The sequence below is a fragment of the Entelurus aequoreus genome, linkage group LG04 (genome assembly GCF_033978785.1).
Source record: "Entelurus aequoreus isolate RoL-2023_Sb linkage group LG04, RoL_Eaeq_v1.1, whole genome shotgun sequence".
NCBI classification, from domain to species: Eukaryota; Metazoa; Chordata; class Actinopteri; order Syngnathiformes; family Syngnathidae; genus Entelurus; species Entelurus aequoreus.
The window spans coordinates 1,110,745-1,123,074 of NC_084734.1; the positions used below are offsets into that span (position 1 = coordinate 1,110,745).

At 41.8% G+C, this 12,330-nt stretch overlaps 1 protein-coding gene across 4 annotated transcripts in view; it reads right to left on the reverse strand.

Moving 5' to 3' along the window:
• drp2 (dystrophin related protein 2) overlaps positions 1-12,330 on the reverse strand; it is a 299,389-nt gene that overhangs the window by 58,766 nt on the left and 228,293 nt on the right. For all 4 annotated transcript variants that reach the window (XM_062043976.1, XM_062043975.1, XM_062043974.1 and 1 more), the window contains one exon: positions 6,756-6,913. In XM_062043976.1, the coding sequence (XP_061899960.1) occupies positions 6,756-6,913 (158 nt within the window). The remainder of the gene's footprint in view (positions 1-6,755; positions 6,914-12,330) is intronic.

Genomic DNA, 12,330 nt, shown 5'->3' on the forward strand with positions numbered 1-12,330 from the left:
GATATGTCGCCGTGCAATAAGTCTGCTCTGGCATGTGTGGAAAGGATGTAGATATGATTAAGAGTTCTTTCTTGTTACACAGCCATGTTTAGAGTAGCTAGTACTTTTCCTTGCGTCATGACACTGTTTGGCCACAATACCCAGCAATATGTTTGGATATGTCGCCGTGCAATAAGTCTGCTCTGGCATGTGTGGAAAGGATGTAGATATGATTAAGAGTTCTTTCTTTTTACACAGCCATGTTTAGAGTAGCTAGTACTTTTCCTTGCGTCATGACACTGTTTGGCCACAATACCCAGCAATATGTTTGGATATGTCGCCGTGCAATAAGTCTGCTCTGGCATGTGTGGAAAGGATGTAGATATGATTAAGAGTTCTTTCTTGTTACACAGCCATGTTTAGAGTAGCTAGTACTTTTCCTTGCGTCATGACACTGTTTGGCCACAATACCCAGCAATATGTTTGGATATGTCGCCGTGCAATAAGTCTGCTCTGGCATGTGTGGAAAGGATGTAGATATGATTAAGAGTTCTTTCTTTTTACATAGCCAAGTTTAGAGTAGCTAGTACTTTTCCTTGCGTCATGACACTGTTTGGCCACAATACCCAGCAATATGTTTGGATATGTCGCCGTGCAATAAGTCTGCTCTGGCATGTGTGGAAAGGATGTAGATATGATTGAGAGTTCTTTCTTTTTACATAGCCATGTTTAGAGTAGCTAGTACTTTTCCTTGCGTCATGACACTGTTTGGCCACAATACCCAGCAATATGTTTGGATATGTCGCCGTGCAATAAGTCTGCTCTGGCATGTGTGGAAAGGATGGAGATATGATTAAGAGTTCTTTCTTTTTACATAGCCATGTTTAGAGTAGCTAGTACTTTTCCTTGCGTCATGACACTGTTTGGCCACAATACCCAGCAATATGTTTGGATATGTCGCCGTGCAATAAGTCTGCTCTGGCATGTGTGGAAAGGATGTAGATATGATTAAGAGTTCTTTCTTGTTACACAGCCATGTTTAGAGTAGCTAGTACTTTTCCTTGCGTCATGACACTGTTTGGCCACAATACCCAGCAATATGTTTGGATATGTCGCCGTGCAATAAGTCTGCTCTGGCATGTGTGGAAAGGATGTAGATATGATTAAGAGTTCTTTCTTTTTACATAGCCAAGTTTAGAGTAGCTAGTACTTTTCCTTGCGTCATGACACTGTTTGGCCACAATACCCAGCAATATGTTTGGATATGTCGCCGTGCAATAAGTCTGCTCTGGCATGTGTGGAAAGGATGGAGATATGATTAAGAGTTCTTTCTTTTTACATAGCCATGTTTAGAGTAGCTAGTACTTTTCCTTGCGTCATGACACTGTTTGGCCACAATACCCAGCAATATGTTTGGATATGTCGCCGTGCAATAAGTCTGCTCTGGCATGTGTGGAAAGGATGTAGATATGATTAAGAGTTCCTTCTTTTTGCATAGCCATGTTTAGAGTAGCTAGTACTTTTCCTTGCGTCATGACACTGTTTGGCCACAATACCCAGCAATATGTTTGGATATGTCGCCGTGCAATAAGTCTGCTCTGGCATGTGTGGAAAGGATGTCGATATGATTAAGAGTTCTTTCTTTTTACATAGCCATGTTTAGAGTAGCTAGTACTTTTCCTTGCGTCATGACACTGTTTGGCCACAATACCCAGCAATATGTTTGGATATGTCGCCGTGCAATAAGTCTGCTCTGGCATGTGTGGAAAGGATGTAGATATGATTAAGAGTTCTTTCTTTTTACATAGCCATGTTTAGAGTAGCTAGTACTTCTTTACATAGCCATGTTTAGAGTAGCTAGTACTTTTCCTTGCGTCATGACACTGTTTGGCCACAATACCCAGCAATATGTTTGGATATGTCGCCGTGCAATAAGTCTGCTCTGGCATGTGTGGAAAGGATGTAGATATGATTAAGAGTTATTTCTTTTTACATAGCCATGTTTAGAGTAGCTAGTACTTTTCCTTGCGTCATGACACTGTTTGGCCACAATACCCAGCAATATGTTTGGATATGTCGCCGTGCAATAAGTCTGCTCTGGCATGTGTGGAAAGGATGTAGATATGATTGAGAGTTCTTTCTTTTTACATAGCCATGTTTAGAGTAGCTAGTACATTTCCTTGCGTCATGACACTGTTTGGCCACAATACCCAGCAATATGTTTGGATATGTCGCCGTGCAATAAGTCTGCTCTGGCATGTGTGGAAAGGATGTAGATATGATTAAGAGTTCTTTCTTGTTACATAGCCATGTTTAGAGTAGCTAGTACTTCTTTACATAGCCATGTTTAGAGTAGCTAGTACTTTTCCTTGCGTCATGACACTGTTTGGCCACAATACCCAGCAATATGTTTGGATATGTCGCCGTGCAATAAGTCTGCTCTGGCATGTGTGGAAAGGATGTAGATATGATTAAGAGTTCTTTCTTTTTGCATAGCCATGTTTAGAGTAGCTAGTACTTTTCCTTGCGTCATGACACTGTTTGGCCACAATACACAGCAATATGTTTGGATATGTCGCCGTGCAATAAGTCTGCTCTGGCATGTGTGGAAAGGATGTAGATATGATTAAGAGTCCTTTCTTTTTACATAGCCATGTTTAGAGTAGCTAGTACTTTTCCTTGCGTCACGACACTGTTTGGCCACAATACCCAGCAATATGTTTGGATATGTCGCCGTGCAATAAGTCTGCTCTGGCATGTGTGGGAAGGATGTAGATATGATTGAGAGTTCTTTCTTTTTACATAGCCATGTTTAGAGTAGCTAGTACATTTCCTTGCGTCATGACACTGTTTGGCCACAATACCCAGCAATATGTTTGGATATGTCGCCGTGCAATAAGTCTGCTCTGGCATGTGTGGAAAGGATGTAGATATGATTAAGAGTTCTTTCTTGTTACATAGCCATGTTTAGAGTAGCTAGTACTTCTTTACATAGCCATGTTTAGAGTAGCTAGTACATTTCCTTGCGTCATGACACTGTTTGGCCACAATACCCAGCAATATGTTTGGATATGTCGCCGTGCAATAAGTCTGCTCTGGCATGTGTGGAAAGGATGTAGATATGATTAAGAGTTCTTTCTTGTTACATAGCCATGTTTAGAGTAGCTAGTACTTCTTTACATAGCCATGTTTAGAGTAGCTAGTACTTTTCCTTGCGTCATGACACTGTTTGGCCACAATACCCAGCAATATGTTTGGATATGTCGCCGTGCAATAAGTCTCCTCTGGCATGTGTGGAAAGGATGTAGATATGATTAAGAGTTATTTCTTCTTACATAGCCATGTTTAGAGTAGCTAGTACTTTTCCTTGCGTCATGACACTGTTTGGCCACAATACCCAGCAATATGTTTGGATATGTCGCCGTGCAATAAGTCTGCTCTGGCATGTGTGGAAAGGATGTAGATATGATTGAGAGTTCTTTCTTTTTACATAGCCATGTTTAGAGTAGCTAGTACTTTTCCTTGCGTCATGACACTGTTTGGCCACAATACCCAGCAATATGTTTGGATATGTCGCCGTGCAATAAGTCTGCTCTGGCATGTGTGGAAAGGATGTAGATATGATTAAGAGTTCTTTCTTTTTACACAGCCATGTTTAGAGTAGCTAGTACTTCTTTACATAGCCATGTTTAGAGTAGCTAGTACTTTTCCTTGCGTCATGACACTGTTTGGCCACAATACCCAGCAATATGTTTGGATATGTCGCCGTGCAATAAGTCTGCTCTGGCATGTGTGGAAAGGATGTAGATATGATTAAGAGTTCTTTCTTTTTACATAGCCATGTTTAGAGTAGCTAGTACATTTCCTTGCGTCATGACACTGTTTGGCCACAATACCCAGCAATATGTTTGGATATGTCGCCGTGCAATAAGTCTGCTCTGGCATGTGTGGAAAGGATGTAGATATGATTAAGAGTTCTTTCTTGTTACATAGCCATGTTTAGAGTAGCTAGTACTTCTTTACATAGCCATGTTTAGAGTAGCTAGTACTTTTCCTTGCGTCATGACACTGTTTGGCCACAATACCCAGCAATATGTTTGGATATGTCGCCGTGCAATAAGTCTGCTCTGGCATGTGTGGAAAGGATGTAGATATGATTAAGAGTTCTTTCTTTTTGCATAGCCATGTTTAGAGTAGCTAGTACTTTTCCTTGCGTCATGACACTGTTTGGCCACAATACCCAGCAATATGTTTGGATATGTCGCCGTGCAATAAGTCTGCTCTGGCATGTGTGGAAAGGATGTAGATATGATTAAGAGTTCTTTCTTTTTACATAGCCATGTTTAGAGTAGCTAGTACTTTTCCTTGCGTCACGACACTGTTTGGCCACAATACCCAGCAATATGTTTGGATATGTCGCCGTGCAATAAGTCTGCTCTGGCATGTGTGGAAAGGATGTAGATATGATTGAGAGTTCTTTCTTTTTACATAGCCATGTTTAGAGTAGCTAGTACATTTCCTTGCGTCATGACACTGTTTGGCCACAATACCCAGCAATATGTTTGGATATGTCGCCGTGCAATAAGTCTGCTCTGGCATGTGTGGAAAGGATGTAGATATGATTAAGAGTTCTTTCTTGTTACATAGCCATGTTTAGAGTAGCTAGTACTTCTTTACATAGCCATGTTTAGAGTAGCTAGTACTTTTCCTTGCGTCATGACACTGTTTGGCCACAATACCCAGCAATATGTTTGGATATGTCGCCGTGCAATAAGTCTGCTCTGGCATGTGTGGAAAGGATGTAGATATGATTGAGAGTTCTTTCTTTTTACATAGCCATGTTTAGAGTAGCTAGTACTTTTCCTTGCGTCATGACACTGTTTGGCCACAATACCCAGCAATATGTTTGGATATGTCGCCGTGCAATAAGTCTCCTCTGGCATGTGTGGAAAGGATGTAGATATGATTAAGAGTTCTTTCTTTTTACATAGCCATGTTTAGAGTAGCTAGTACTTTTCCTTGCGTCATGACACTGTTTGGCCACAATACCCAGCAATATGTTTGGATATGTCGCCGTGCAATAAGTCTGCTCTGGCATGTGTGGAAAGGATGTAGATATGATTAAGAGTTCTTTCTTTTTACACAGCCATGTTTAGAGTAGCTAGTACTTCTTTACATAGCCATGTTTAGAGTAGCTAGTACTTTTCCTTGCGTCATGACACTGTTTGGCCACAATACCCAGCAATATGTTTGGATATGTCGCCGTGCAATAAGTCTGCTCTGGCATGTGTGGAAAGGATGTAGATATGATTGAGAGTTCTTTCTTTTTACATAGCCATGTTTAGAGTAGCTAGTACTTCTTTACATAGCCATGTTTAGAGTAGCTAGTACTTTTACTTGCGTCATGACACTGTTTGGCCACAATACCCAGCAATATGTTTGGATATGTCGCCGTGCAATAAGTCTGCTCTGGCATGTGTGGAAAGGATGTAGATATGATTAAGAGTTCTTTCTTTTTACATAGCCATGTTTAGAGTAGCTAGTACTTTTCCTTGCGTCATGACACTGTTTGGCCACAATACCCAGCAATATGTTTGGATATGTCGCCGTGCAATAAGTCTGCTCTGGCATGTGTGGAAAGGATGTCGATATGATTAAGAGTTCTTTCTTTTTGCATAGCCATGTTTAGAGTAGCTAGTACTTTTCCTTGCGTCATGACACTGTTTGGCCACAATACCCAGCAATATGTTTGGATATGTCGCCGTGCAATAAGTCTGCTCTGGCATGTGTGGAAAGGATGTAGATATGATTAAGAGTTCTTTCTTTTTACATAGCCATGTTTAGAGTAGCTAGTACTTTTTTACATAGCCATGTTTAGAGTAGCTAGTACTTTTCCTTGCGTCATGACACTGTTTGGCCACAATACCCAGCAATATGTTTGGATATGTCGCCGTGCAATAAGTCTGCTCTGGCATGTGTGGAAAGGATGTAGATATGATTAAGAGTTCTTTCTTTTTACATAGCCATGTTTAGAGTAGCTAGTACTTTTTTACATAGCCATGTTTAGAGTAGCTAGTACTTTTCCTTGCGTCATGACACTGTTTGGCCACAATACCCAGCAATATGTTTGGATATGTCGCCGTGCAATAAGTCTGCTCTGGCATGTGTGGAAAGGATGTAGATATGATTAAGAGTTCTTTCTTTTTACATAGCCATGTTTAGAGTAGCTAGTACTTTTCCTTGCGTCATGACACTGTTTGGCCACAATACCCAGCAATATGTTTGGATATGTCGCCGTGCAATAAGTCTGCTCTGGCATGTGTGGAAAGGATGTAGATATGATTAAGAGTTCTTTCTTTTTACATAGCCATGTTTAGAGTAGCTAGTACTTCTTTACATAGCCATGTTTAGAGTAGCTAGTACTTTTCCTTGCACTGTTTGGCCACAATACCCAGCAATATGTTTGGAGGAGAAAAGGTGAGGCCTTTAATCCCAAGAACACCATACCTACCGTCAAGCATGGTGGTGGTAGTGTTATGCTCTGGGCCTGCAAAAACTTCATGAATGTTTTTTGTGAGTAACAAGTATGTGCTCCAATCACTACATCACAAAAAAATAAGAAATGATTGTAAAGTCAAGACAGCCATGTCATGATGTTCTTTACACGTGTACGTACACTTTTGACCAGGACTGTATGCACATTAAAACCATCTCATGCAAACGTGACCTTGTCTTCCCAACCAAGACCACGGAGACGCGGCGTGTTCCCGCCTCACCATGCGGAAGCAGCTGCGGACGCTGGGCTCCACGTTGCTGCCACCGAAAGCGGCGACTTCGCCCAACTGCCGGGGGATCTGGACGGCCTCGTGGAGCAGCAAGCTGAGGTGGCGCTGGTCCGTCAATCCTCCCGTGCCGGACACTTGATGGAATAAGTCTGCGGAGAAGAAGAAGACTTTGAACTTTCTGCACGCTAGTCCAATCAATGTCCTATAGAAACAAAGATGGAGGATTGAAAATGTGGATTTAGCAGCAACATTCAGCACACACTTGCTAGGTTTCACAGCGCTAATGAATAATGTTTGTGTAGAATTCTTTCTATTTTCACGTAATGCTGCAACACTCTCACAACATGCTGATGGAAGCACCTGCTGAGCTTCAACCCCAGACAAACTCATTTACTATTTCAATCCTGCATGTTCAAAACAGCCTTTGACATCTGGCGGACATTTCTTTTAAGGACAAGATGCACTCGCTTAAAACCAGTGAGTGTAGTCTACCATCCTACATTCATCAAAGTCTTTTGGAGTACAAAGATTTAGGGTTTTGGCACCAACCCTTTGGACCAGATCTAACCAATCGAAGTCTAAGACTAGATGTGACCAATCTAAGACTAAGACTAGATGTGAACAATCTAAGACTAAGACTAGATGTGACCAATCCAAGTCTAAGACTAGATGTGACCCATCTAAGTCTAAGACTAGATGTGACCAATCTAAGTCTAAGACTAGATGTGACCAATCTAAGTCTAAGACTAGATGTGAACAATCTAAGACTAAGACTAGATGTGACCAATCTAAGTCTAAGACTAGATGTGACCCATCTAAGTCTAACACTCGATGTGACCGATCTAAGTCTAAGACTAGTTGTGACCAATCTAAGTTTAAGAGTAGATGTGACCGATCTAAGTCTAAGACTAGATGTGACCGATCTAAGACTAAGACTAGATGTGACCAATCTAAGTCTAAGACTAGATGTGACCAATCCAAGTCTAAGACTAGATGTGACCCATCTAAGTCTAAGACTCGATGTGACCAATCTAAGACTAAGACTAGATGTGACCAATCTAAGACTAAGACTAGATGTGACCAATCTAAGTCTAAGACTAGATGTGACCCATCTAAGTCTAAGACTAGATGTGACCAATCTAAGTCTAAGACTAGATGTGACCAATCTAAGTCTAAGACTAGATGTGACCCATCTAAGTCTAAGACTCGATGTGACCAATCTAAGTCTAAGACTAGATGTGACCCATCTAAGTCTAAGACTTGATGTGACCAATCTAAGTCTAAGACTAGATGTGACCGATTTAAGTCTAAGACTAGATGTGACCAATCTAAGTCTAAGACTAGATGTGACCAATCTAAGTCTAATACTAGATGTGACCAATCCAAGTCTAAGACTAGATGTGACCAATCTAAGTCTAAGACTAGATGTGACCAATCTAAGTCTAAGACTAGATGTGAACAATCTAAGTCTAAGACTAGATGTGACCGATCTAAGTCTAAGACTAGATGTGACCAATCTAAGTCTAATACTAGATGTGAACAATCTAAGTCTAAGACTAGATGTGACCAATCTAAGTCTAAGACTAGATGTGACCAATCTAAGTCTAAGACTAGATGTGAACAATCTAAGTCTAAGACTAGATGTGACCGATCTAAGTCTGAGACTAGATGTGACCGATCTAAGTCTAAGACTAGATGTGACCGATCTAAGTCTAAGACTAGATGTGACCGATCTAAGTCTAAGACTAGATGTGACCGATCTAAGTCTAAGACTAGATGTGACCGATCTAAGTCTAAGACTAGATGTGACCGATCTAAGTCTGAGACTAGATGTGACCGATCTAAGTCTAAGACTAGATGTGACCGATCTAAGTCTAAGACTAGATCTGACCGATCTAAGTCTAAGACTAGATCTAACCGATCTAAGTCTAAGACTAGATGTGACCAATCTAAGTCTAAAACTAGATGTGACCAATCTAAGTCTAAGACTAGATGTGACCAATCTAAGTATAAAACTAGATGTGACCGATCTAAGTCTAAGACTCTCGAGGACTTTCATGACCTGGGACGTCAGGGCAGTCATGAAGTCATTCGAGCCCGATGGGATGGGCTTCTTGGGCACCGGCACTATGCAGGATGTTTTCCATAGCACTGGTATCCGTTGTAGCTTCAGACTCAGGTTGAAGATGGAGTGCAGGATCCCAGTTAGCTGAGCAGTGCAAATCTTCAGGACCTAGGGCTTGACTCGGTCAGGGCCTGCTGACTTAGCTGGATTGACTCTCTCCAGCTGCCGTCTTACATGTCAGGGTGTCAGACACACCGGGCTGGCTTTCTCACTGGGGGAGGGGGGAGGGGGGAAAGAAACAGCTGTGGCAGGTAAAAGAGAAGGAGTTTGTGTATTGAAGTTCAGGGGAGGTGTGAGAACAGGAGTAGTGGGGGGAGGGCCAGTAAGGGGTGCATTGCTAAATCTATTGAAAAACAAATTCAGCTCGTTGGCTCTATCTACACCCCCATCCAGCAGTTTGGTTTTATTGTTGAAGCCATTCCCTTCCAAACCTCACGAGTGTTGTTCTGTTGGAGTTTAGCTTCAAGCTTCCTCCTATAGGCATCTTTCCCTTCTTGAAGCTGAACTTTAAGCTGCCACTGAATCCACTTCAACTCGTCCCGATCACCGGATCTGAAGGCTAGCTTCTTTTTATTCAGCAGCACCTTTAGCTGGCTGGTGATCCAGGGCTTGTTATTTGGGTAACAGTGGACAGTTTTTGTAGGGATGACGGAGTCCTCACAGAAATTGATGTAGTCAGTGATGCAGTCTGTGATGTTGTCAATATCTGCCCCGTGAGGCTTACAGAGTACTTCCCAGTCTGTAGTCTCAAAGCAGTCTTGTAAGGCTATGCAAGCCTCTATGCTCCTCATTTGCACTGATTTAGTTGAGATGGGCTGCCTCCTCACAGCAGGAACATATTGAGGTGTTAAAAGCACCAGATTATGATCAGACCGTCTCGGGGGGGGGGGGGGGGGGGGGGGGGGGCAGGGCAGTGGCTCTGTATGCATCTTTTGAATTAGCATACAGTAGGTCCAGAGTTTTATTTTTCCGTGTTACACAGTGTACATATTGATGGAAAGTGGGTAAAATAGAGTCCAAAGAAACATGATTAAAGTCACCCGAAATGAGAATGAGGGCATCGGGATGTTTGGTCTGTTGCTTAGCAACAGCGGCGTGAAAGGTGTCACAAGCAGCAGTTTCGTCAGCAGAAGGAGGAACATACACTCCAATGAAGATTACAGAAGTAAATTCCCTTGGCAAACAATATGGCCGAATTCCAACAGCCAGAAGTTCAATGTCCGGCGTACAAACACACTCCTTTACAGTAATATGAGCAGGATTACACCACCTCTCCTTCACCAAGATGGCAATCCCTCCGCCTTTTTTCTTACCGCTCAGGAGTGTGTTTCTATCCGCCCGTGAGGTTGTGAAGCCGGGTAGAGACGCGCTGTGGTCCGGGAAGTCCGCGTGTAGCCAAGTCTCCGTAAAGCACATGATGCTGCACACGGCGTACTCCTTTTGAGTTCGGGCGAGCCAGGGACCGCACGTTCCCCATGAGGACCGAGGGGATTGCAGGCTTAAATTTCCTTCTGCGCTCCTTCATCTTTATGCCGGCACGGCGTCCCCTGCGCTTTTTCCGTAGTTCCACGGGAAGGTCCGGCCGCGTTCCCCATAGCGCTGGTAAGGAGAACGCAAACAGCTCCTCGCGTGTGTAAACAAAAGGTCTACTGCTCCGCTGATCAAAGCCCAACACAAAACGGCCCGAAAAGAAAAAGAAAAGTAACGAAAACACACAAAAGCGCTCAAGAACTATAATTAGTGGTTTATGGAAGGTAAGAGATTAAAAAAAAAAAAAGCAAGAAAAGTTAAGTATAATACCAAAAATAAAGTAAAATGAAAGGAATTCAAAGGAGCTACTTTGATGTGCTGCCACTCTTCCAGGCGCACGCACTAGATGTGACCAATCTAAGTCTAAAACTAGATGTGACCGATCTAAGTCTAAGACCAGATGTGACCAATATAAGTCTAGGACTAGATGTGACCAATCTAAGTGTAAGACTAGATGTGACCAATCTAAGTTTAAGACTAGATGTGACCAATCTAAGTCTAAGACCAGACATGACCAATCTAAGTCTAAGACTAGATGTGACCAATCTAAGTCTAAGACTAGATGTGACCAATCTAAGTCTAAGACTAGATGTGACCGATCTAAGTCTAAGACTAGATGTGACCGATCTAAGTCTAAAACTAGATGTGACCGATCTAAGTCTAAAACTAGATGTGACCGATCTAAGTCTAAGACTAGATGTGACCGATCTAAGTCTAAGACTAGATGTGACCGATCTAAGTCTAAAACTAGATGTGACCGATCAAAGTCTAAGACTAGATGTGACCGATCTAAGTCTAAAACTAGATGTGACCAATCTAAGTCTAAGACTAGATGTGACCGATCTAAGTCTAAGACTAGATGTGACCGATCTAAGTCTAAAACTAGATGTGACCGATCAAAGTCTAAGACTAGATGTGACCAATCTAATTCTAAGACTAGATGTGACCAATCTAAGTCTAAGACTAGATGTGACCAATCTAAGTCTAAGACTAGATGTGACCAATCTAAGTCTAAGACTAGATGTGACCAATCTAAGTCTAAGACCAGATGTGACCAATCTAAGTCTAAGACCAGATGTGACCAATCTAAGTCTAGGACTAGATATGACCAATCTAAGTCTAAGACTAGATGTGACCGATCTAAGTCTAAGACTAGATGTGACCAATCTAAGTCTAAGACTAGATGTGACCGATCTAAGTCTAAGACTAGATGTGACCAATCTAAGTCTAAGACTAGATGTGACCGATCTAAGTCTAAGACTAGATGTGACCAATCTAATTCTAAGACTAAATGTGACCAATCTAAGTCTAAGACTAGATGTGACCAATCTAAGTCTAAGACTAGATGTGACCAATCTAAGTCTAGATGTGACCGATCTAAGTCTAAGACTAGATGTGACCAATCTAAGTCTAAGACTAGATGTGACCAATCTAAGTCTAAGACTAGATGTGACCAATCTAATTCTAAGACTAGATGTGACCAATCTAAGTCTAAGACTAGATGTGACCAATCTAAGTCTAAGACTAGATGTGACCAATCTAAGTCTAAGACTAGATGTGACCAATCTAAGTCTAAGACTAGATGTGACCAATCTAATTCTAAGACTAGATGTGACCAATCTAAGCCTAAGATTAGATGTGACCAATCTAAGTCTAAGACTAGATGTGACCAATCTAAGTCTAAGACTAGATGTGACCAATCTAATTCTAAGACTAGATGTGACCAATCTAAGTCTAAGACTAGATGTGACCAATCTAATTCTAAGACTAGATGTGACCAATCTAAGTCTAAGACTAGATGTGACCAATCTAAGTCTAAGACTAGATGTGACCGATCTAAGTCTAAAACTAGATGTGACCGATCAAAGTCTAAGACTAGATGTGACCAATCTAATTCTAAGACTAGATGTG